The sequence below is a fragment of the Vitis vinifera genome, chromosome 1 (genome assembly GCF_030704535.1).
Source record: "Vitis vinifera cultivar Pinot Noir 40024 chromosome 1, ASM3070453v1".
Taxonomy (NCBI): domain Eukaryota; kingdom Viridiplantae; phylum Streptophyta; class Magnoliopsida; order Vitales; family Vitaceae; genus Vitis; species Vitis vinifera.
The window spans coordinates 26,769,947-26,797,057 of NC_081805.1; the positions used below are offsets into that span (position 1 = coordinate 26,769,947).

General features: G+C 33.3%; 4 protein-coding genes across 4 annotated transcripts; all 4 read right to left on the reverse strand.

Moving 5' to 3' along the window:
* Window positions 1–2,182, reverse strand: LOC100259228 (leucine-rich repeat protein 1). Its single transcript, XM_002263652.4, has 7 exons — window positions 1,645–2,182; window positions 1,417–1,549; window positions 1,256–1,327; window positions 1,026–1,169; window positions 699–770; window positions 468–539; window positions 1–381 (listed from the first exon to the last, which is right to left on the reverse strand). Exons 1-7 carry the CDS (start codon window positions 1,730–1,732, stop codon window positions 303–305), a joined length of 660 nt encoding a protein of 219 aa, XP_002263688.1. The 5' UTR covers window positions 1,733–2,182; the 3' UTR covers window positions 1–302.
* Window positions 2,183–9,361: 7,179 nt separating this feature from the next.
* Window positions 9,362–11,404, reverse strand: LOC100264403 (leucine-rich repeat protein 1). The gene is made up of 7 exons (XM_002263618.5): window positions 11,213–11,404; window positions 10,699–10,831; window positions 10,546–10,617; window positions 10,308–10,451; window positions 10,134–10,214; window positions 9,989–10,041; window positions 9,362–9,631 (listed from the first exon to the last, which is right to left on the reverse strand). The coding sequence occupies exons 1-7, from the start codon at window positions 11,283–11,285 to the stop codon at window positions 9,591–9,593; spliced, it is 597 nt and encodes a 198-aa protein (XP_002263654.2). The 5' UTR covers window positions 11,286–11,404; the 3' UTR covers window positions 9,362–9,590.
* Window positions 11,405–15,784: 4,380 nt separating this feature from the next.
* On the reverse strand, window positions 15,785–19,949 carry LOC100242118 (zinc finger protein CONSTANS-LIKE 14). Its single transcript, XM_010658777.2, has 5 exons — window positions 19,843–19,949; window positions 18,606–19,742; window positions 17,368–17,571; window positions 16,112–16,377; window positions 15,785–16,001 (listed from the first exon to the last, which is right to left on the reverse strand). The coding sequence occupies exons 2-5, from the start codon at window positions 19,455–19,457 to the stop codon at window positions 15,899–15,901; spliced, it is 1,425 nt and encodes a 474-aa protein (XP_010657079.1). The 5' UTR covers window positions 19,458–19,742; window positions 19,843–19,949; the 3' UTR covers window positions 15,785–15,898.
* A 4,860-nt stretch (window positions 19,950–24,809) lies between these two features.
* LOC100247251 (uncharacterized) lies at window positions 24,810–26,957 on the reverse strand. The gene has a single exon (XM_002263546.4). The coding sequence runs from the start codon at window positions 26,731–26,733 to the stop codon at window positions 24,979–24,981; it is 1,755 nt and encodes a 584-aa protein (XP_002263582.1). The 5' UTR covers window positions 26,734–26,957; the 3' UTR covers window positions 24,810–24,978.
* Window positions 26,958–27,111: the final 154 nt, after the last annotated feature.

Consider the following 27,111-nt stretch of genomic DNA (forward strand, 5'->3'; position numbering starts at 1 on the left):
TAAAACACAGAACATCCCCTTTTTCTCCATTCTCTTTATTTCTATATAATACAGTAACCATTCTTGAACCAAAAACCACCTTCAAATGCATAAAGGGCAGAGGACATAGACTGTTAGACATAGCAGGAGATATATATATATATATATTTTACACCGAATGACAAAAAAAAAAGGTGGTTGAACTTGAAACCCATTCTGACATGGAGATGGAGAATCTCTGGACTTGACACAAGGAAACTTGTTTCAGTGTTTCAAGTATATTAATCATTATAGAAAAAGAACTATGGCCCTCCCCATATTCTTCACTTGCAGCCTCCTCTCGTGTCATATCTTACAAACCCCATCAGCTCTGGCCCTTCCAATCTTGGGTTATTCATAAAACTGCACACCCATAAAACAAGAGAGATAAGACAACCCCCTAAAGTCAAAAAATTCAGATCCTAATGTCCTTACTCCTCAGTCCTTACCTTTCCTCTGAGAACTTGGAGAAGGAACCAGTGGTTGGGATTGTGCCACACAAATCGTTGTTTGACACATCACTGCACAAAATTTAGATTAATATGATGAGGCTGATTGGAAGTTGAGTTATCAATGTCACAGAAAAGCTTACAGAGAAAAAGAAAAAAAAAAGAGAAAAAAAAAAAAGAAAAAGAAAAAAAGGAAGATGAGAGGATAGGGTGGGTTTAGGGCATGATTACAGGATCTTAAGGCTTCCAAGCTTGGTAAGTTCTCTGGGTATTGTTCCACTCAACCTGTTGCTGTTCAGTCTCCTGCATGAACGATTACGTGAGTCAGGACTAAAACCAGGCTCATGATTGTGGGTTACAGAGAAACATAGAGTTACATTTATTGAGAAAGCTAGGGCCTTCCCATTTTTAATGGTATCTGACTACCAGACCCTGACACACCTTATTACATAACCCAAAACCCACCCAAATAGAAGGGCATTAAAGATCTTCACCATCTGAGTTTATTCATCAAAAACTCTAGGGACCAAAACCAGATATGCTTGTATGAATCCTTACAGGAATCTGAGATTGGAGAGCTTGGAGAGTGATGGAGGGATTGAGCCAGTGAGGTTGTTGTGGAACAGATCCAAGCTTACTAGGTTCTTGAGTCCTCCAAGTTGCACTGGTATTGGACCCACCAAGTTGTTCATATAGAGTTCCCTGTAAACCAGCCCACCAATTCATTATTCCTATTAAATGCTGTATCTGCTCAGACTCCATAGTAGATTTAAGTGATTAATACTTACAGATACTGGAGACGCTCAAGCTTCCCCAACTCTGGAACTAGATTGCCTGATAGCTTTGCATTTCCAAGGTCACTGCACATCAGTATATACATATATAAAGTCATGTTCTGCCTCTTCAAAAGTAAAGCAGGAGGAGGACATGGGAAGGAAAGTTTATTTACAGTCTGGTGACTCTGTTGTCTGAGTCACAAGTGACATGAAACCATGTACAGGGATCCACCAAAGTTGGATCCCAGCTCTGTAGAACATGCTCTGGGTCCTCCACTGCTCTCCTCAATGCATACAAGGCATCTCCTGCTCAAAGAACAACCCAACAGACAAAAGAAAATGAAGAAGATGGTGTGGAACACTCACTTTGAAGAATGCCCAGATGAAAACTCCATGCTTACCTTCCATGTTTGCATTTGTGGGCACTGTAGATGCCCATGTTAGGAGAAAAAGGGCTAGAAGATGATGATACTGAGCCCAGATCGCCATTCAGAAACCTTCAAACTTTGAGTTGAGCGTTGAGTGATTCTGAATGTTTCTTACTTTCTTAATAGAGAGAGAGAGAGAGAGAGAGAGAGAGAGAGAGAGTTGTTGTTTAGTTGAAAGCAAAGAGGCAAGGGAATCCAAGCTTTGTTGGGGAATTTATAGAGCCCATAAAAGGACTGGGCACTTCTGTTGGAGTAGCTTAAGAAGTAAATACAAGTTTTTAATGAGCTGTGTCTTGCATCACCTGTTTAGTTGTTTTCGTTCCAAACAAAAGCAAACACTTTGTGAGCCCAAAATTGCCCTCCAATACTTGTCCAAAAGACTTATCTGTTCCCTCTTTTCCCTTCAATATCATGACCAACTTGGCTGTGCAGGTGGAACCAGCAACCCTGTTCACAGAGATGGACTTCTCACTCTGTTGGTTGCCCATGCCATGTGAGAAGAACAACATTAAAGGTACTACGCTCCTCTTTCTTCCTATTAAAATGGAACATGTTTCCTTTTTCAATCTCCTTGACCATCAGTCTGACATAAGTTTTGACAAATATTAAAAAAAAAAAGTGTTTAATTTGTGTAGCATTATTCAAAATCCATATCAAGAAAGACACTCCCAAACTACCTAGAACTTGGGGTTGTCCAATTTGTAGTTAGTGAGTGCTGATTAGTTTTTATTAACTTAAATTTAAATGTTTTCATGATTTATTCCTATGTAAAAAGGTGCATTATAGTGAGGCATTTTTAGCTTATTATCTTTGTAACTTAAATTTTGGGGACAAGTTTCTAATCTAATAGGAGTTATTTTTCAAAAAGAAAAAGCAAAAAATAATGTGAAGATTGTCTTTTTCTTACACCCAAATTTAAAAATGGGAAGCTTTTGGACCATTTCAATGTTTGAATATCCTTTATCTTGAGGTTGTCCATTGGTAGTTTTTTCTTTCTTTCTTTCTTTGTTATATTTTATATATTTAGAGAAATTTTAAAAACAAATTTACAAAAACTAATAATTACAAAACATATTCACAAATTTGAACTTCCATGTGATATCTAAATTTGAAAACAATTTTTAAATAATTAATTAACTTATAAGATTTGCTATATTTGATAAACTAACCACAAAATATATATATATATATATTTTTAAAACAAAACACCACCCACTTTGTACCAAGGATTCCATTCCACATATCAATGCAGCACAATGTAAAGCTAGAATATATCATCTCAAACGCACCCAACTTTTCAAAACCCTTTTCTGATTCTATACAATTTTCTTACCCCCAAATTAAAAAGAGAGAGAGAGAGAGAGAGAGAGAGAGAGAGAGTATATGGAAATAAACAATATGCAAATGCATAGGGGTTCAATCATGGTAGTGTAAAAAAAGGGAGATGGGGGCAGAGAATCTAGACATATCTTTTGAAGTATATTGAAGCCAAAGTCTGATAGAAGAGAATAATTGAAAGAGTTTGGGGAGCTGTAGCCTCTGTGGACTGACGCCTGTGTTTGTAAATCTATGTTACACTTACAACCCCCCTACATATATATATATATAAATATAAAGGAAGGAAATATGGACGAGTTTCAAAGAATCTACCTTATAGCCCCTTGGGGAATAACTTCACCTTGAAATTTGTGGTGGTCGGTTCACTTTCCTTTCTTTAATTTTAACTCTCTGACTTGCTTCAATTAAATACCAGGTTTTCCCTGTTTTACATGGGTCTTTAACGAGGCATTCTGATTTTCTACTTCGGGTTTTGTGTTTTGTTTTGGATAAATGAAGAAAAATAAGTCAATCCTTTTGGCTTATTTTCCTTTGATTTAGGATTAAATTATGGTACCCACAATCAAAGGTTTCATGCCTATGTTTAGATCTCATATTTTGTTAGAAGAATAAAGAAAAATAAGCCAATCCTTTTGGCTTATTTTCCCACAATCAAAGGTTTTATGTGTATACCTCATATCTAGTATTTTATTGGAAAAATGAAAAAAAAAAAAAAGCCAATCCTTTTTATTTTTTTTCTTTTAATTTAAAGTCCATTCATGTGACCACAATCACAAATTTCATATACACATATAAATCTCATATATTTATTGGAAAAAAAAAAAAATAAGTCGATCCTTTAGGTTTATTTTTCTTTGATCTAGGATTAAATTTTGATACCCATAATAAGAGGTTTTATGTGTATATCTCGATCTCATATTTTGTTATATAATCAAGCCACGTTTCTTTATATATTGAACAATATTTTAAATTTTGATTACTTTATATCTCATATATATATATTGTTATTTTACATTTTAATTTCGTTAATTTCTACTAGGATGTATTTTATTTATATTGGGAGCTAGTCTTTTCATACCTTCATTCAATAATATAAATCTCATCATATATTTAAACCGTTTGGATTAAGAATTTGATATAATATTAAATTAATAGGATAGAATTTCCCTTCAATTCACCTAGCAAAATAAAATTCATATAAGTTTAAACTATAATCAACATGTTTCATGCATTGTCCCTTCGTTTATCTTTGCCTTGAAGGGTAGAGGTGGGTAAATGTAATAAAGTCCAATTTTTCTTTTCAATTTCTTTTACATTTAAAATAAATTATTAAAAAGATAGATTATTATTGGATATTTATTACCTCAAGGGATACCTTTTAATAAGCACTTCCATCTAAATATCTTTCTATGTCTTTGTCACCATGTCTCAAAAAAACCCAATATTCTTGCCTTTAAGTTGTCCTCTACAATTCATTTTATATATATTATTTTAAAAAGTTGATTTGAGGAATCAGTTAAATTTGATTAAAATCCAATTAACAGGTTTGTATGATACAATTTACTATTTATTATTTAACAATTTAAATTGATTTTAAGTTATATTATTTTTAAGTTGTTGATTAAAAACTTATTATAAAATTTTTTATTTTAAGTATTCAAGTTGTTTAATAAAATTAACTTAAATTTTATTTAAATTATCAAATTGACGTATTTAATCTTACTAATTTTAACACAAATTTATATTTTGTATTAATTTTCATTAATAAATTTATTTATTAAACATATTTAAAGTATTGTAAAAATATAAGATAATTATAAATATATTTATTATAAAAGATAAGTTGTGAATACAAAATCATAATTGTATATTTTTATTAAATATAGATAAATAAGGTAAAAAATTATTTAAGATTAAGAATAAATTAATTATTTTAATTTAATCATTAAAATTATTTTTTATTTTAAGTTATGATATTAAATTTTTTATTAAACATATTTAATTTATTTAATGACTTAAATTAAATTATTAAGTCATGCTAAATCATTGACCCCTATTAACTTAAAGATATCTTTAAAAACATGAAATACACTATAAGAACAAAGAATTATTCCAATCATTTTTAGCGTGAATGGAAAGGGAGAACCTTGCCTAAAATAAATCAAATAGAAAAACCAACTCCAACAATGTTACAAAATTATGTGATTGACCAAGAGAAAAGTTCCCTTACTCTTGTAAACAAGGAAAATTCTTTCACTGTTTTCTGCTCACCATCCTCCAAATCTTAAGGTGTCATTTGAAAATTCTTCTTGAAAATAATTTTTTTAAACTTTTGATAGAAAATAATAATTTTTTTTTAAATCTGTTGGAAAACTGATGAATAATAAGATTTTCAATTAACTTCTGAAATGTCCAAGATTTAGATTGATTGTTTCACTAGTTAAATTTCTCGCCTCAAGTCATGAATTAAACTATAAATACAAGAACCTTTTTTTTTTTTTAGAAGAATTACATTCTTACTCTTTTGTTTCCTAGTGAGAGAAGAAAACATATTTATTCTTTTTGTGATTTTCAAGGAGAGAGAAGTCAAAATATTTCTTTCTGATTTTTTAGGGAGAGAATTCTCACGAAAGAGTTTTCAGAGAGAGAGAGAGAGAGAATTAAAAAAAAACTTTTTATTTATTTATTCTTAATAGTGACAATTTTTACCCAAAAACTACTCCCCCATTTTTTTATTTATTTGAGTCGGGTCGGGTCAACCCACTTGGAGACCCAAACCCAACTCTAACAAAAACAAATTACTTTTAAAAAAATAAATAAATTTGAAGTGTTTTCAATTTTTAAAAATTATTTGCTATGACTATTCTTAAATCCCTTTGTTCCCACATGCTTTGGACTGATCCCTTCCTTTATGAACCAGTGGTGGCTCAACCAATGAACCCCGTCTCCATATTCTTGTGGTGGGGCACCCTTTGAGGATTTGGTTCAGCTGGCAGGAGATAAAGAAGACCCAACAAGTCCAGCTGCAGTAGGGCCATAGCACCCAGGAGTCAATCAGCCACCAAAACCCTCATTCATTACACATTGTTGCCCATGTGAGTGATCTCTTCTTTTAATGTTTGGTCTTTCTCCCTATCTCTCTCTGTTTATTTTGATTTTTGATTTTTGATTTTTGGGTTTCCCATTTGATCAAATTTGAAAAATACTTTGATTTTGATAGATGGGTAGATGTTATGATTACTTTCTTAAAAGAAGTGACTTGACTAACCCATAACCCACTATGCACCTGCATTCATTCTTTTTCTCCTCCCTGCTGTCAATTAATGGTTCAAGACAAAGGTTCCATAGTGATTGAAAAAAGGGGGATGGGTTCACCCCTGCAAAAAGCTTTTTTTCTTTTCCTTTTTCTTTCTTTTTCTTTCTTCTTCTTCTAATTCTTCAAAGAGAAAAAGGGCCCTTTTTTATACGGACAATTGAGTGTATAATCACTTCTTCAACATGGATAAAACCCCTGCGAAAAGGAATGGATATGAGATGGATTTGTGTTGTGGGTTTAGGTTTTGACCATTGACCTCTCAATTCCTAATGATGTTATTGGACCCATGTTCATTTGTGTACAAAAAAGGGGGTGAAGACAGTTGAGAGTTGGTTTTGGACTTTTGGGCATGTGAAGGGGAGTTTTTAAGATTCTAAGTAATCTTAGGAAAAGTGAACTCCAAATTAGAATGATGACATTGGTAAAAAAGATATTAATATTTTATTGCTTCCTTTTTATTTCTCCAAGAATATTGGACATCTCCATCCAAAAATGGGCAATTGTGAAATGAAAAAAATCTTTGAAAGAAATCTATATTCCACACTACTATGTTAAGCAAATTAAGCATATTTATTAGAATCCTTTTTGTTATATAAAACTTTAATTTTTGTTGATTTTCATGCAATGATTCATAGTGAAAAATTAGAGAAAAAAAAAAACAGATTTAATATGGTTTAATAAATTATCCATGTCCATGGGAACAGGAAAGAAGACCTTCATTATTTGTCAAATTATGATTTATATTAATTCTTAAATAATGAAATTTCAAAAATACTCTTAAACTGTACCACAGGAGGCGTTTCCTCCAAACCCTCTCAACCTATCATTCGCCCTTAACAATAAAAATACAAGTTTGAATGATAAATATTGTTGTTCCACTTTGCTCCACTTTGATATTTGCTCATTTTTCTCCATTTATGTCTTTCCATCAATATGAGTCACATACTACAACAATTTTAGAGTGCATTGATAAGAAGAGGGTATGTAAATTTGAATTCAATTTCCATACATTTGTGTATAAGTTTATACTTTTATATATTGATAAGATTATTGACTACTTTTTAAAGCTTGATATGTGACTCATGAAATATAATAATGACCCGCTTTTGTTTTTTGTAAGTATTATCTACTCTAAGCTTAAAATTCAAGATTTATATAATCTAAATACATTAATGTAATCAAGATGAGTTCACGGTATATAAGACATTAGAAGCATCTCTATGTAGCATTGGCCTTTGGTATTAGATTATTTTGAAAATTATGTGAATGTTGAATATATAACAAGCAATACCTAACGGAAATGAGTCATTGTTAATGATATTAAAGTCTATATCCAATCAAATGTTGGATTCTATTTATCATTATATCATTATAAATAATAATAATAAGTCAAAGAATATGAGGCAAAAGTGAGGTTCCCGTTTGTTGTTATCCCCTTTGGAATTAAGGGTTGATTGATATGAATGGAAAAGTAAAGTGGGGTGTGGGTTGATGTTCACCATCACAAATGGGTATATACAAAGGAAGAGGTTAAAAAAAAGGTCAAAAAGAATCCTTTTAGTTTGAATAATATTCACTGACCTACATGTTCATGATAAAGGCAACATCTTCCCGCTGCTTTCCACCTGCAAATTTTCAAATCCAATTCCCCCATTTAGTTTTCATCTAAAGTCGCTTTGCTTCCACTATGTGGGTCTTCTGAGTTGCGTGACTCAATCACATTTCAAGCACTACTTTTGAACTCAACCATGGCTAAGGTCATGTTTGGAAAACGTTTAACTTTTAGGTTTAATAGTAATCCAAGGAGTAGAAGTAATTATTAGCGATTTAGTTTTTCGAGTAAAAGGCCAAGTCTTTTGTTTCTCCAAAACATAGATTAATTAAGTTGAGAAATGTGTCATATGATTATTAAGAGTATTTAATAGTGATTTTAAGAAGTATTTTTAATGTTTTTAATGTATAAAAAATAAATATTTTCAAGTGTTAAAAAGATTAAAAACATTTCTTAGAATCACTATCAAACGCACAGTTACATTCAAATACTTTTAAAAATTCTATTTAGCCTTCAAATGTTGAGGGCCTTTTTTTCCATATATATATATATAAATAAAAAAAAAAGTTTAAAAGGCTCTTTCAATGGGATTTCAATAAGAATAGAGATCATGTATGTTATACGAAGAAGTAAATGGATCAAGGTGCTGTGTTTTTATTTTAATTTTTAATAAAAAAAAGTTAAAATAATCTATTTTTTTGTTTAATTAAAAGTAACTTATTGATATAAATTAATATAACTAAAGTGAATTTGTTTTTAACAAATTCAATTTAATTATGTTTGTAATATCAATAAATTACTTTTAATTTTAAAAATTAATAAAAAAAAGTTACAAAACAAACATCACCTCAATTTAAAAAGTAATTCAATAAATTAGATAATATTAAAAACTTAATACTTGTTGCCTTAAGATGATGTAATTTAGATTATCTTTAATATATATATATATATTATTTAATTTTTACTTAAACATAAGACTATTTGATAAATTAACTTAACTTTTTTAAAAAACAATTAGCTTTTGACATTTTTACCCTCATTAATATTAAGCAACAAACTTATGAAAAAGACATAGATTAGTGTTAGAGTTGTTTATTTCCTATATTAGAGTTGTAAACAATTATATATATATATATTTAAGTGATCAGAAATCTCAAACTTTCCTTTTCTTTTTGGATTTTACAGTGAGAAATAAGTTTATGATTGTAATAGAGTTGTTGAAAATGTTAAAATATTCTTTAAAGAAAATGAAACTAATTTAAATTTAAAGCAAAAAAGTGATTTCTTTTCACTTATCACTTTAAATTAATTTTGATTTTAAGCAATACTATCAAGTTATTTTATGAAACATATTTAATATATATAATAATTTAAATTAAAATATTAAGTCATTTTAAATTCATTAAACTAATAAAACAAACACCTCTCTTTTGGAGGGTAATATAGTCATATTTTCATTGGATTACTTATTAATGTGATCAACATTAATTGAATAACTAAGATTTGTTACCCATAATTATAAAGTATAAAGCAAGTGTTTAAATACAATGAATTACATATCATAAAGCATAAGTAGTGGGCTTTGAAGATGGGCCACAAGCCTACAACCAACTCTTATTATTATCCACAACCCTTATTTATGAACAACAATCTCATTATTTTTCAACCATGGAAGTATGTAGCATAGGTATGAGTCTTCATCTTCTATCTCCTTCAAGCCTTTGGATCTTGGATTACTGTTGTAATGGCAAACCCTTCATACAAAAAAAAAAAAAAAACACATAGGTAAGAGGAAGAATCGTATGGGCTTTGGTTAGGCCCATTATTGCTAACCCATGTCAAAGTTCATGGGTTGGAGCATAGTTAAGAATCTCTTTTTGGTACTCCAACATAAAAATAATAGGTTTGGGTTGAAACTAATCGTGTTTATATCATATTCTTACCAACCCACTTAACCCATTTATTTAATCGTTCTATTCAAATTAAGAGTTTCAACCCTGATACGATCCTTTTAATCCATCTAAGTGTTATGTCGATACAATTTGTAAATCAATTCATGTATGATTTAACTTATCGCAAACTTTTCCTTTGATGATATAATCATTAGTTACCTATTGGATTAGTTGCTCGAACGGTCCCATTTAAGTCGTTATCCGATAGGTCCCTATTAAGATAAACAAACATGTAGCATGATTAAATTTGGATCCAAAACAATTCATGACTTTAGTTTATTCCATGATCCTAGAATCAACTCACAGTGTCCACAAGTTGCCGGAGCCAATTAGCTGAAAGATCTCTTTTGGTACAGTCCCTGTTAGATTATTATGATTCAATCTCCTGCGATCAAATCAATAATCACATATTAAGTAACATGTAATTAGATAATTAAGCTAAACCCTCCTCTCAAAATGATTCAAAGAATAGACTTACATAAACCTCAAGGATGTGAGGTTGCCAAGAGACTCAGGAATGAACCCTGAAAGATGATTATATTTTAGGTCTAAGCTGACCAGCTTTAATAATTTCCCTATCTCACTTGGAATGGAACCATTGATCTTGTTTTCAAACACCTCGCTGCAGATTAGAGTGAAGTTAGGTGATAATATAGATTTTAGTTAATTCAGTACCAATACACCAAAAAAAAAAAGAAAAAGGATTGAAGCCTTACAAGTATTGAAGAAAGGTCAAGTTTCCAAGGTCAGGGATAAGAGGTCCTGAGAGTCCTGCATTGCCAAGGTCCCTGTGGGATGATTGAAATGGTAATGAAATTAGGGTTTTGAGATTAGGTTTGAAATGATAAATAAGGGTTGAAGTCACTTACACCCTTGTGACATTGTTGTTGGAGTTGCAAGTGACATGAGACCAAGTACATGGATTTGCTAATGATGAATCCCAACTCTTGAGGACGTTGTTAGGGTCCTCGAGTTTGATCTTCCATGCATAAAGGACATCGCCTGATGGAAAAATATTTTACGTCTATTAGGTAATAAGCCAATAATAATCAAGAAAATAAATGAAATATTAACTCATGATCTTTTAAAAAATTGAGACTTTCATACCATGTTAAATTACAAATTAACATCACAAAAAATCAAGGAAAAGTAAATATATTACACATCAATTGATCTATTAGAGAAAAGAGAAAATAATGTTCAAATTTATGACCTAATACCATGTTAAACTATCAATTGGTAAACTCGGAATGAGTAATTTCCTAAAACAACAAGATAAAAAACAAGATCCTATTATCATGTTCAACTACCAATTGATCCAAAAGGATAATATTATTTGAATCCTCGAGGTGAAGGAAGAAGGATTAAAGCTAGCTTGCATACCTTCATAGCTGCAATCCACAGTCACAAAAGCTAAGACAGCAAGAAAAAGGAAGAGCAGAGATGGAGACCCCATTGAGCAGCGGTTCTAGAAACCTCAAATCCAGAGAGAGAAGAAATCTTAATTTGCACTTCTACATAATGTCATAAACACCATACATATATATATATGAAAATTTTGCATTGCAGGTTAGTCATGGCCATACAACCATATCTTATTAGGTGACACTGGACTACAGAATTTAAATAATAGCCATCTAGTAGAGGTGGGTTCTGAAGATTTGTCAAAGCCCATTGTTTGGTATGGATAAATTCTGTCAAAAAACAATAAAAATAAATAAATAAATTATTAAAATAGAATAATTGTTTGTTGGGAGTCCAAGATGTTGATAAAGTAATTGAACTGGGAACGTCATATTTCTAGAAGATGTGTAAGTCATGTAATTAAATGGTTGAATGGGGATGTGTTTATATATGTACATATTCATATTGATATTGGAAAGTCTCAGAATTCATTTTCATAACCCATCAATTCCCGTCGGGTATTGAAGCTTCCTCCACATTCAATTCACTGACCATTTCAATTTTGTCTTGTAGTATTGAAAAGTCTACTCGATTCAAGAATTTTATTGAAACCCCCAACGTTGTAAACTACACCATTTTTTACTTAGTTTTGTTTTTTCTAAGAAGAAACCTAACCAGGCATTGCCTATGTAGGTTTTTATACATACTAACATCAATTAAATACCAATTATTCAACGTGCCAAACATGAGCTTGGGTCTCATGGACCAAGGATTAGCATTCATGCCCTTAGGCAAGTGAAGTCTACATTGAGGGTTTTCACATACATTTGGTGTAGGGATTTATTGCATGAATTGACTTGCAACTAGAAAGAATAATTGAATATAAATCAAGTAATAACTATTCTAACTCCTTTTAATTTTGAAGTGGGCCAAGTGGGGATTGCCTGGAAGATTGCATGAATAGACCTCCAACTACAAAGAACTGAATATGAATCAAGTAATACCCGTTCAACTTCTTTCAATTCTGAAGTGGGGGTGGCATGGAATCTTGGAAAGAATCCATAGAAGGCAAAGAGAAAAGAGTACAACTTGTAAGTATTGAAAACAGTTTGTGTCTTTTAACCCGAAAATACTAATAATTTTTTTGACACCAAACAATTTTGGGAGAACTTGCTTTGAAAACATGGTGTAATCTATTAACATATTAAATACACTTTATCTTCTCATATTTAAAACCCAATATTTTACCCCTCAAAATTCTTAAAGACTAATAATTTCCCTAAATTACTAATTTTTCATTTAAAAAAAATAATCTTTTTCAAATTCTGGTTTGAATGGTTGGGTTTTACATTTCAACCTTATTTCTTTGCTCAACAAATCATTCATTGACTTTTAACAAGTTTGAGAGACAAAGTATTAATAAATTTGATAAATAAAGTATTGAGTTTTGAATATAAAGGAGTAAAATGTAAAACATGTTGAAGGTTGAAAGAATAAACCGCATTTAACTCTTTTAATTGTTTTCAAATATTTTTACTTGGTTTTCGGAGGATCATTTCAAAAAATAATTGTATATATACTAAGAATAATTAAAAATAAGCATGATAGATTAAAGGTTATTTTAAAAAAATATTTGAAAACATAAAATAAATAAAAAATAGGTTGAAATTTTTTCAAATTCTTAAACCGATTTTTATTTTAAAAAACATAAGAAAACTATTTTCGAAAACATTCCCAAATAGATCCTAAGTTTTCATTTATGTATACTTTCTATTTTCATTTTTTTAAAATAAAAAATACTATTATTTCAATATAAAATATATTCTTATATAAAATAAGATGAGCTTACCTTATATTTTTTTAAATTATGTCCTCAATTTTTTTACATAATTTTCAAACAATTCTTATATTTAATACAAAAGTTATTTTGATTTCCTGTTTTTAGAAACATAAAACAAGAATTATATCCTCTCGAACAGTAATGAGCTAGTTGGGAACATTTTCCACAACTACTGTTAAAGCACAATTTTGAGAATAGATTTAAAACAAAAAGTTCTATAATGTTTAGAACTTAAAATATTTTTAAATTTGTTTTCTATATTTTTATGCTTTTTTTTATAAACAAATTTTTATTTATAGTACTTTTTTTTTATAAAACAAATTTTTATACTTAAAATATTTATATGTTTTCTGTTCTTAAAAACAAAAAACACAAAAAACTTGTTTGGTTGAGAAAGTTGTTTTTGTTTTTCTTGTTCTCCGTGTTCTCAAAATGACACTTTTTAAAGAACAAAAAAATATTGTTTTCCCCGTTTTTTTACTGTTTACAGAACAAAAAAAACCCTAAGAGAATAGATGTTCTCCATCTTTTTTTCTTCCTGTTCTCACATTTCCTCTTCTCCAACACAGTGGTGGCATCTCCAGTGGCACGAAACGAAGGTAACAACACCAACACATTTGTGCTTTCCTTTTATTTCCTATTTGTATTTTCCCGTTTGGATGCTAAGAAAAGTGGGGGACAAAAAAGAAAATAAACAAAAAAAAACCTTGATTTTTCTCATTTCTCAGTTTTGATTTTTCTTGAGTTGTTTTATTCAAGAAAAACAAAAAAATCTGCTTAAGGACATGGAAGAGAAAGAAAACGAACAGCTTATTGAGAGGGTTTTACAGGTGATTTTTTTCTCAGTTTTGAAGAAGATGAGAGACAAGAGAGAGTGAGGGTAGTAATATTGGCTAAAGACTTTTCTCAATATTAGAATGGTCAGAGATATTTTTAAGGGACATGAGGGTCATTTATATGGATAAAATGGTTGGTAAAATAAAATTCATACATAAAGAGAAAATATATTAATCAAAGCATATTGGTTGGTAAAATATATTGATCAACACAAATAAAACACCATCTTCAGTCGTGAGAATCCCTTGGAAAGTGAACATCTTCAAAATTCACCTTACTTATAACTCAAACAATAATGAACAAAGTGTCATTATAAACAATTATTGGTCAAAGCAAATTTATTAAAATAGCAATTTGGTTGCTTTGACTTCAATCATCCAAATAAAAATTATATTCAGATTAATTACTAAAAATAAAATTTAGAATAAAAATATTGTTTATATGAAAACTAAAACTTATTTTGATGGTTTCTTTGCATTCTTTTTTCAATATCTCAAATGGACATATTTGCATTTATTTTCATGTCCTATATATTCTATTTAAAATGAAATATTTTTTTTCTAATTTAAATGAATTGTGTATATAAAAATTATTTATAAATTTATAATATAAAGTTACTTGAAGAAAACACTTTATTAATTGGAAAAAAAAACAACTTTAAAACATGGTTTTTGTTTTACTTGTTCTAAATAACGTTTTTATTAACTCAACCAAACATGTTTTTTTTAAAAATAAAAAATAAAAACTGTTTTCCAAAATTCAGTTCCCAAACACAATTTTTTTTTTTTTGAAAACACCAAAAACTATTCTTAAAAATTGTTTTCCATAACAGTTTTCAAAAACAACCAAACAAACCCTTATTTTCAATCATTCTTCATATTTGTATAATTACTTTTTAAAACAACCCTAAAAAAAACTAAAAGATATTATAAAAAAAATACCTAAATTTTTATTTTTAAGAATATAAAATTATTTTCTATTTTTAAGAATAAATAATTGTTTTCTATTTTTTAATTAAAAAATATGTTTTTTTTAGAATAAAAAATTATTTTAAAAAACAATTACCAAACAAGACGGGGTGTTTTATAAGAATATATTTTAGTTACTTTTACTTGTTTTTTAAAGATTGTTTTAAAAAATAATTGAACAAATATGAAGGATGATTAAAAATAAACACTACATATAGAAGTTATTTAAAAACATAAGAAACAATTTATGGGAAGAAAAATGGGTTAATGATCTGACATCACAGTGTTTTAATGTCTCCCAATCTATGGGAAGAAAAAGCATGAAACGGAAAATTGATTCTCAGCTTCTAAAATGTAGCATGATATAACCCTCAGAAGTTTTGGGGCAACAAAAGAAAATCTTATCAAAAGGGGTAGTTACTTATATCAGCACTCCTTTACAAAGGACAGAAGATTGTGAAATGGGCTGGAGCAAAACGGAGGAAGGGAGAAAGGGTAGAGAGGAGAGGAAGATGGCTGGGGGCAGAGGGATTGTTCCCCTAACTGCTATGCTTTGTTTTTGCATTTTATTTTTGAATGATGGAGATTAGATATCGAAGTCTGAAGGTTGAAAATATAAACTTGGTACAACACCCTTGATGTTTCTTTCTTATTGGAAAAAGCTGGTAAGCCAGACTACAAGAATATGATCAAGTTGGAAACTGGCTTTGCCAAAACCTTAATTTCAAAAATACGAGCTTTCTTGAGATCTCTTAAAGTCTCAAGGGCTCATACCCCACCCGCAAACCACACTGGGCCAATGGATTACTGCCAGACTCTGAAACCTTTGGCTCAAGTGAATGAAAACATTACACAAAACCGCATGTGGTGTGTGTGCGTGCACCATTGTAGAGAGAGAGGTTGTAATTGATGAAAAGAATTTAAGAATCCTTACATTATATATTTAATGTGACAGAGGGAGAAACATATTAAGCATTTACAGACAATATGGAGCTCATCTCAAAGTAATTGAGCACATCTTCAACCATCCGGAGCTTCAGTAGCCTTCACAAACCGACCCTTCACTCGCTTCCTAGTATCAGCCCTTGCCTTCCTTGACTCATACCGTATATGCTTATCATATCTATTCATGATTTTACTTTAAATATTCAGAAAGACGACAATTTGTGTTCTTATTAAACAAAAAAGGTTCAAACTTGAGTTAGAAGATATGAAGAAAATGGAAGGACATACCTTCTAGTTTTCTTCTTTTCCTTGTAACGTAGCATGGCATTACCTCTATTCTGTGCCAGCTGCTCCAAATCCACCTTCGTTGTTGCTGCTGTTCTTCCACTTTCACCTCTCATAAGAATAGATTGTTCTGTTAACTCAATGTCCTTCGATCCACTAAAGCTTTTAGGTTTAGCAAAAGCTGAACCTGATGACGGCCGTGCAATAGGTAAGTTGTTGCTCTCAGAAGTTGCTGCTCCCTGGCTTGCTGTTGGGTTATTTGAGTTATTCTGCATTTTCCAAATAGAACAAGTCAACAACGAGCAAAGCCCTCCGATAAACACATAAAAGAAAGAGCAACAATAACACCTGAACAACAAACAGGGAAGATAGGTGTAGAATACGTAATAAAAAACACGTGTCAGGTGCAACGGAATCAAGATGGGATCCAGGAGATCTGCCAGCTCCATGTATTTCAAACAAGTGAAGTTGCTATTGACATAATACAGACCATTGACATCAATTAACATTTGACATAGAGACGATGTTGGCCATTCAGAAGTTGAAAATTTGTTGAAGAATACCTACATCTTTCACTGACTTCAGAATGGTTAACATTTATGCGTTTTGGAGCAGATCATATTTACGAAATCACAAATGCCTTTAGACCTATGCTGTGCTCTTGTTGGTTGTCAACCTAGGATTAGACAAACTAAGTCCATACGAACCATTGACCCAAACACAAACAACAACCAAAAAACAAAAATACAAAAAACCAAAAGCACCAACACCATTAGAAAACAGAAAACAGAAACACAAAAAGTACAACACAAGTAGGAGGAAGTAAGTCAATCTTGAACCTATGGCAGGAGGACTGGGAAGCAATATGCTAGTTTAAGACACAATTTATGACCCTTAAAAGAATAATCCCTTTTAATAACACCACTGCTCATTCTATTAGGCTTCAATTCATTATTTTTACAGTATCCTTACAAAAGGGAAAAATAAACAAAATTCTATAAAGAAATTTTGTGGACCTGGTTGCATAGCACATCCACCAGAGTGTAGATCACCATGGCATTAGCATTAATTTCCACCACAATGTGTATGGACTTTAGTATGCTCCAAGATAGACAGAACAAATAAAAAGTAAGGACAGAAATTTCCCGTAGAAGAGGATAACTTACTGTTTAAAGAACAATTAGGAATACAACTAAAGGTAAACAATTGAACTAAATGATATTCAAGTAACAAATACAACTTAAGTCAGAAGGGCTTACATTAAATGATGTGATATCTTCATGTGTCATGGAGTAATTTATATCATACATTTCCCCCACCACCTTTGTATTTGTGAATGATGTTTCTTTCATAAGCTCACTGTAACTCTTGATTACGAATCCTGCATCATTAACACCATATTCGGCTTCTAATAGACCACATTCTTCATAACCCCTTGAGTGTCCTAAATGAAAATCCCATATCTGCAATGAAGCACATAAGATGGTTAATGGCAGCATATGTTATAAGTTAAACCAGAATTTTAAAACAAAATAGCAAAACTAACACCTAAATACGAGGTAACATAGAACAAACTGAATTCACTTGACAATATGTAGGAAAATGGCTAATAGAACGTTCAACAACAAACAGCAAGTAATCCATCCCAGATTTAAAATGTTCCTAAAAGAATTAATGAAACAAACTTTTGAGGAGAAAAAAATGGGACGGTGGGTGTTGGGGTGTCATCCCCACCTCTCTCCTGAATCTAATAGCCACTTCAAGAAAAATCAGTCTTAGCACCATAAACTATTTTTTGGTTCAGTGCTCTTGAAGAAGAACAACGCACCAAGACAGACAAAGACAATCACTTGATTTTGCAATGACCATAACTTGGACCTAACAAGGGTGAACACCTCCTAAGGAACCAGGAAAAAACCCGACAGAGGGACTTCCAATGAGGAAAACCCTAGGGATCTTTTGGAAACATCGTCTTAAACATTAGATCACAGAGAAAATTCAGTTAATATCCATTGCAGGGAGATGATTAAATGCCATGAAAGCATTAACTTTTCACGTATGCTTTAGCATTTAAAAGTTGAATTCTACAGCAGAGTTGCATCAAGTCATCAAGCAATTACCAGAATCAACCAAAACACAACTAAATGAAATCAACAAAGAACCTAGCACCAACCCACCATGGTAGCCCAGTTGCTCAGGCCAACAACGGGAAGTGTGGTCTCAATAAGTGGCAGATGGTCCTGAGTTCGAATCCTGCCACCATGATAACCTGAATTTACCAGGTGCTGGTTGTTGCGAGGTGATCAGCACCCTAGGTTTGGGTCCCATGGAGAGTCCTAAGGGTCTGGACATGGAATTTCCTGGGTTATCAAAAAAAAAAAAAAAAAAACAAAGAACCTGGCACCAGTCCACCCTACTCCAGAACATATTTCTCGTACATTACATCACATTATCAATACGAAGAAGAATGCAGCTGAAAGGGTGTTTGAGACAATACCTGAGTGCTTTGATCACTGGGATTATTATCCCACAAAATCACTCCGCCGGTGGTGGCGCGATTTGGTAACATAAGCAAAGATGTGAATGGTGTTTGCTGCTCCAATGCCTGATGATCAACATCCAATACTCCACCATTTTCTATACCAATAGATTCCCCTACATGCCCCTGCCAACCCGTCACCAAATTTTCACCACCTCCGCAGACGCCACCGCCACCATCATCTTCATCATCACCGACTATGCCACCGCCACCGCCATTGCCAGCCAGTAAATCCCTCCTGAACAACTCCACCAACTGTTTGAATATCACTTGTTTGTGCTTCCCACAGCTCGGGCTCTGCCTCTTCGACACCTCGCCACCTAATGCATCCGGAAAGGCCACCGCATTCCCGTTCGGCACCATTAAGTCTTGAAAAGTCAATGTATTGGACTTATACACCCACGAATCCACCGCCATGGACGGCGGCGGCGGCAGCGGGGCCTTCTTCTCCTCGATATCGAGACCCCAGATGGAGGAGAGCTGCACCGCCGAGGGGCAGCCAGAGAAACCCTCCACCGGCTTCCGATCGTGTGCGGCGGACACAGAGCAGCTCCCGTGGGCGTCCCAATCGCACTCTTGGCATAGCACCATATTGTCCGTACTGCACCGGACTGAAACGGGCTCTGAACTGCAGTTATCGCAGATCTGAGAACGCAGATGCTTGCGAGAGAGGGCGTTCGCTGAGTGAACGTGCTGGTCGCAGAACAAACAGAGCTTCGCGGAGTCAGCTCTGCAGTACAGAACCGCAATCTGCCCACTGCAGAAATCGCAGGGCACCCTCTCGCCATTACTGGGTTTGGGGCTCACCATTTTCTGATATAAATCCTAGAACACACACCCAAATCCGTCACGAAAACCTCTAACAACCCTAGACCGCCAAAACCTTGGAAGAGCTTCAGAAAAACCCCCAGAAAACTCGAAACTGACCTAACCCGAAAACAAATTAAAAGAGAAATGCCCACAAAGAGAATTGGACCAGCTCCTTAAACCCAGAAGAACCCAACAAAATCTGCAAAAATTCAAACCCTAAAACACAACAAAATCTGCGACAGCTCAATCCTCACAACAGCTTGAACGAACCCAGAACACCAAAACCTGCAAAAACAAATTAAAACCCAGGAAAGGGTTGGAAAAAAATACCCAGAACCTAGAAGCGAAGAGGAGATGGATAGAGAAATAGAGAGACAGTTTTCACCTTTTGTAATATATTAAGCAATGGGGTACATGAGGAGCATGGGTCAGTAGTTGCAGAAAAGTGTCATCTGAGAAAAGGATGATTAATATATTTTATAGATTCTATATTGTACTAGTATATACATGGAGCCCAATGTGGAAAAAAATATCTTAAAAAGGTCACATTCCTCTTCTTTTTCCCATTTTTTTTCTCCTTCCCAAATGTTGAGGAGGAAAATTCCTTTGATTTATATACCTAAACTTTAAAGATTGAACAATGAATAAACCAGTAGGAAGAAATTTGATTATTATCAAACAAGGAAATGGAAGTTATAAAAGCATCTGACAATGTTTTAATTGATTTTGTCACTGGAATATATGATGAAATTATGAAAAAGAAACCCTTATCAAAATAAATGTCTGGATTTTATCAATAATCTTATCTTTCTAGAACAGAGCAGTATATATATATATATATATATATATATATATATATGAATTAATTATTTAGATCAAATAAGAATTTTCTAGTATAAAATCAATCAGACAACAAAATTGGTTATTTGTACATGTATGTTTTGTTGTTTTTTTTCTATCAGAAGTGAGACTTATTGATGAAATGATAGGATAGGAAAGGGCAGCAAGGGGATGAAGGGCACATGGTGAATTTGGGAGGAGAGGGACACCTTTTTCCTGCATTCATTGTGGGCAATAATGAATGCTGAATGCCCTCAAATTTAGAGCCCATGCCTGAAGTCTCACAAACCCCATCAGACTCCTGATTTTTTATATTTTTTATTTATATATTTGTAGTACTTTTTGAAATATATATATATATATATATACAAAAATAATTTAAGATTTATATAGATGAAAAAACTATTCTTAAATCTATAAAAATTATAAAATATTAATAAAATAATATCTCTTCAAAAAGATAAGTTTTTATTTCAATTTTTACAACTTAAAAATAATTTTTCAATATATATTTTTGTTTGCAAAAAGCCCAGAAGGCATCAGGCAAGGGCACTCAAACATAAAAGCTGTAATCCATGGCTTCCCTGATTAATTTATGAGAAAGCAAGGCCTTTGATCCAATCATTTACACCCAAAATGTGTAAAAATATTCATGCCCAAGTGTCTCCTTTAGTTTTTCTCGTCTCTTCCTCTTGCCAGCCCAAACTAAGATATCAAGATCACAAGTACTGTGATAATTGTACTTTAATGTAATCTTAAAGATATAAAAAAAAATTCATTTGATATTAAAAAGTTGGCAATGACTTTTTTTTTCTTTGGAATTAAGTCTGGTTTGCTCAACTTAAGATATAAAAAAAAAGAAAAAAAAAACCTATTTTCCCTTTAAAATGTGTCACAATTTTGAATATATATATATATATATATATTTCAATAATTTAATTATGATAAACAACTAATCAAGAAATCATGATTCTCAACAACTAAATATCACTTGAAGATATAAAAAAGATTCATATAATATTAAAAGTTGACATTTTATAAAAATGATTTTATATTTTAATTAGGGTTCATTTTCTAGATTTTTTACTTTTATTCAACAATTCAAATTAAATTATATGATTTTTATAGTATAGTATAATACCAAATCCATGTGACAAAATTTTCCATACCCATTAAAATTCCACCTCAAAGGTTAAAGTATGATTAAAAAAAAAGATGAAAAATAATATAGAAAAAAAAAAAGAAGGATGAGTGATTGAGTGTGTATAAAGAAGGGGAAATGATTGTGTACAAAGCACGTGTAGGAGGGTGGCACATTGAAAGTCGGGAGAGAATCAAAAAATACTATTTGAAATGCGGCCACTTGATGAGCTGTCGTCATCCATGACGTTTTCCCATAAGATTAATAATAAGGATAAGACCTCGCCATCACCGTCATAACTAACAACCCTTTTTATTTTCTCAATAATTTCCTACGAATCCTTGGAATTTTCTAGAACTTAAATTCATAGAGAGCCAGCGATGAAAATAATTGAGATTGGGACATGAAAAGGAAAAGGTTTTGTAATAATGCATTACAAAAATTACTTTTAATAACAAATATTTTTGGAATTTTATCAATTTTTTTTAAAAAAAAAATACTTTTAATAGAATTTTTCATAATCAAATACGTTGACTCTGCGTACCATGATAATCCCCATCAACATCAAGGAAAAACTTTTCTCCATGTATATCATGTGTTGGAATTGAAATTCATTATAACATTATAATTTAAGCTTGCAATACCTTTGGATGGACGGAAGGTTATAAAAATTCAGTTTAGAGTCAAAATAATTTATTTATAAAAAATAATTCATAAAATAAAAGTTTTATTAAAATAATTTTTAAATTATTCCGTCTTATCAAAACCATAGTTAATGTACTCTCGTTGAAAAATACTAAGTCACAAATAGTATGCAAATTTCACAAGGGTACGAGTTAGGGTGAAATGTGTTTGCCCCTCCCCTACCTTAAAAAAGGCTACAACTCTCTAAGTCAACATTACATTAATGACACCCAATGGGCTTGTCCTGCATGCTACGACTAGGGGCTTGTTCTTTCAAAATAAAAAACACACAAAATACGTTTAATAACAAAAAATCATTTTATGTTTTTTGTTTTCATGAATAGAAAAAAAAGATGTTTTTAAATAATATCTTTTAATTATTATTTTTATTTTTACTGATTTTCTAAAGGTTTTTTTAAAAATATAATTATACAAACATATAAAATAATTAAAAATAAAACACTAGATATAAAAATTATTTTTTAAAATATTAAAAACAATTTAAGTTTTCAAATAGACATTTATTTTATAAAAATTAGAGAATAATTTTAAAAAAAATTATCAAATAGACCCTAGATCTCATGACCTTTGGCTCGTGATAAGGATTAAGTCAGTGTCATATAATGGGTTTGTTTCTCTTGACTTTAACTTAGGGCATTTGATTCATTGGTAAGAGAGTACTACTCTAATAAAGGCTAAACTTTTTTAATTTCCTTTGTTGTTTTAATTAGTGGTGACAAAGTTTGATGTATCAATACGACTCGATCTCAATGCAGTTTTTATAGATTTAGGTTGAGTATAATCAAGTTTGAATTAAATTCGTGTCATTCTACATAACTCGTTTAATAAATAAGTAGTTTTTTTTGTAATCTTGCATAACATTTAATAATTTTATTGATTAATGAGTTATAAACATATTTGGTCTGAGATATAAATTTTATAAACTCCACTAACAGTATGTAACACAATTATTATTCGCTTCAAGTTTGGGTTGACTGAGGGAGGGAGAGAGGTGGTCTTGATGACTTGATCAAAAAGAACAGATTGGAGGGGGTGTGATTGTCCTTTGGAGAAGAGAAAATAGAGTCCGAGAGAGAGGTGGTCTTGATGACTTGATCAAAAAGAACAAATTGGAGGGCGTGTGATTGTCTTTGGAGAAGAGAAAATAGAGTCCAAAAGGAGGAACCACAAGCAGTAGCGGACACAAATAGGGTGAATTTTTGGAGAAGGGAGGATGCAGAATGTATCATGAATATGTCCTCAGGTAGGGAGGAGAAGACACGAGGCATGAAAATGTGCTGCTTGCTTCTCTTGGTTCTCCGACAACCACCATAAGGTCGGTTTTGGATAATTTCCGACCAATTCTGATGATTGGTGTTGGACCACCGTCCTTTGCTTTTCTTCTCCCTCAAAAAGGCCCTTCGCGATTAGGACATGGCTGCGCCACATGAAACATGCGTGGGTCGGTGCCTCCTAGGTTCATATCTGATCAAAGACTTTTGATGCTTGTTATCCATTTTTTTTGTGGCTGAAAGCCGTCAATGGAATCATGATGACAGTCTAGGGAAAAAACTAAGGAAAAGATTATGGAGATTTAACAAATGAGTTTAGAATTATAAGGACAAGTAACAACTCACTGATAGTGTCTATTATGGGTCTAATGGACCCTCACAAATAAGTCAAGAACTTTTATTTTATGTGAGATATCACATTCTCCTCCCATGTAGATACAATATTTTCGTTGTATCTCACAAGATTACAAGCTACTGAGACAGACAAATACCCCTTATAGGGCTAGATAGATGGTTCTACCAAGGTTGGAGATCACTTTAATACCATTGGTAACCACCCATTCTCTCTCATGTAGATATTGTTTGCATTAAACCCAACGAACATTTCAAGCTTTGAAATGCATCTGCAAGAATAACAAGCGTTTACTACATATATAATGTCAGGAACATTTTCTTCGACCCGATGTAATAACTGCGATCTACACATCATTAATGGGAGACCCACACAGCCATAAAGGCAGGGCTACCTTGTGATAAACAATCAGCATACAGTGCAAGCCATACAGTTTGTGCCCATCATTTTATGTATGCAGTGTTAGGGCACTTGGGGTTTATTGCTTAGCTAAATCCAGATCAAGTTCAATGTTGTGTAAAGTGTAAACAGCCATGGCAGACACTCCAATCATTACTCATCCTATGTTGGAAGAAGTAGGAGGTCTGTTTAGGCAAGGGGGTGAAGGAGGTTGCCAAGTTGGCTGAGGAGAGGAGACTTGCAAGCTTCCATGAAATTTACCAAAATAGGCTGGTACCAGGCTGGCATCACTCAAATGAATCATGGTTGTTGGCATTAAACTCTTATCCAGTCAATAACCTAATCAATTCTCCTTTTGACCCTCCAGACACAATGAATTGGCAAGAAAAAAGCTTGAGTATGGCAAGAGGCATAATGTTCTTGTACCTTATTTTCTCAAGGCAAGCCAACTTCTATACAAATCTATGATATCAATGTGTTGTATTGCCACTTTCTGATTTTGTGACATTCAATCTACCAAGCAATTGAAATCAGCATGTGCAATAGCTATACAGCAGAAGCATGAGTTTGAAAAGGAGAAAAAAAGTAGGTTTATTGGGGTTTTAGGTCAAAAAAAAAAGGACCATCAATTTCCAATCTGGTGATTTCAGGAAGCCAAGAATGCATCACTACTCTAGATTTATACTGACAGTGACCATTAGAATAGCAACATTTACTTTTCAACAATAGAGAAGATCATGAGAAAAAGAATGAGAAACTGGTATTGTACATACAGATGATGAGATTAACCCCTGCTGTTAATGATTTCCTTGCTCATTTTGTTCTACCAAATAGACCCCAGATGTTGCTATTCCCATCCAGGCTTTCATAAAGCTTCTTAGCCCCGTCAATTTCCATTTCAATGAGTTTCTGCAAGTAAGCACAAGCCCCTGCAGCTATGATTTGTTTTCGACACTTTTTTGAATTCCCAATTGAAGCCAAAACAGAAATCGCATATTTCTTATCCAAATTCTGCAGGGGATCAAGAAGCTGAACTGCACACTCTATCCCTTTCTCTTGCTTGGTGAAAATTCTTCTGTTGCCAGAATAAAGCATGAGAGACGACAATGCCTTTGCAGCCATCTCCTTCTCCTCAACAGCCTTGGCCTCCAACATCATGACCAAATGTGGTATAAATCCAGCTTCTCCCATCTCTTTCCGGGTTCTTGAGCTGAAACCCAGCTCATGAACTGCCCCAGCAGCAGCAATTCTCACACCCACAGCTCCACAACTTAACACCCCTTTGAGTTTACCAATGAAATCCTCAGAAACAATGGCCTCTGCAACTGTCCTACATGAGGCCAAGTTCTTCAGCAACCCAACAGCAACTTCAAGACTATAAACCGATGGGGCTGAGTCCCAGAAAGTCTTCAAGCATTCAACCCCACCTTCTCTGGCAACCAAAAGCCTCATGCTCTGGTCCTCTGAAACCAAGTTACACAAACACCCAATTGCATTCTCCTGTGCCACAAAGGTCCCTGAACCTGCAAGCCCTATAAGCACAGGAACAGCATTCTCCTCAATGAAATTTGGGTGAATTTCATTGAACCCAGCAAGATTTCTTAAAACCCCGGCCGCATACGCCTGAGAACAAGGGGTTCCGGCCTCACAAATCTCCAAGAGAGCTCCAATCCCACCTCTACACCCGATTGCTCTGGCGTTCTCTTTGGAAAAGCTGAGAGCTTGCAGAGCAATACAAGCTTTTTCCTTAGCAAACCCACTTCTTGATTCTAAAACCCTAATCAATTGGTTTATCAGCTGAAGCCCTTCTGCAATCAACACATGCTTGCAACTATCCACAACCGAAACCCTAGAAATCGCCGACACTGCTTTCGCCTTCATCTCCGGGCACGCCGAGTCGAGCAACCGAGTCAGAATCGGAACCACGCCCTGGGCCACAACGATCAACACGTTCTTGTCGTCCTCATTCAACAACCTCAACAATGACTCCATCGCCGAGTTCCTCGACTCCGCACTCCCGATTTGCAACCGGGTCATCAAGTTCCTCGCTTCAACTCGGACCCACTCCCTCCTCGAACTCACCGAGCCGGAGCTCTCCTCGAGAGCTCCGGTGCGAGCCAGGAGGTCGAGATCGCTTATGTGCTGATGCAGCTTCGCCGTTACAGCATCGATATCGCTCTGGGTTCTGAGTTTCCCGTCTACTAGATTAGGATTCCGGCACTTCCGGGCAAGGGAGAGTGCGTCGGACAAGGTCTGAGAAACGGCTTCAACCAGCTCCGATGCGAGCTGACTCTCTGAGTTCGGTGACTCAGCGAGCTGGGTGAGTTGAGTCGGGAGACGAGCGAGTTTGACTCCGATCACAGCCCATTTTCCCTTGAAGGCTTCCACGTAAGGAGTCTCCTCCGTTAGAGAACAGAGAAGCTGCTCCCATTGTTGAAGACGAGGGCATTCCGGTAATTTCATAGCTAGGGTTCCCGAGAGAGAAGAACAAGAGACAGTGAAGTTTTTGGCAACAAAAGAGAGCATGGACCCTATAGCAAAGAGAGGGCGTTTAATCTGGTGCAGCATTCGGCCTATGTGGATTAGTGTGGAACCGTTGGATCGATTGACTGAAAGGGCCAGTGGTTGGATTCTTGGGAATGGAGGGCGGAGATTTGAATGAGAGTATAGGGTTAGGAGCAGAGCTATATTTGCTCTGAGATATGATTGGGCCCCAGTTTTCCCAGGAAAGCGTTTTCCAATGATACTACTTTTGGAAGTTTGGGAAATGGAAAATTTTTTTTGGAAATTACATTACTTTTTGGCATCATGGAAGTTGAATAGGCCAAAAGACCTGGAAAAATTAAAATTAATTGAATGGAAAAGGACTCTAGGGTTTGTCTTCTCTTATTCTAATCCCCAGATTATCCTTTAATTTCTTTCAGATTTTTGTTAATTTTTTTATTC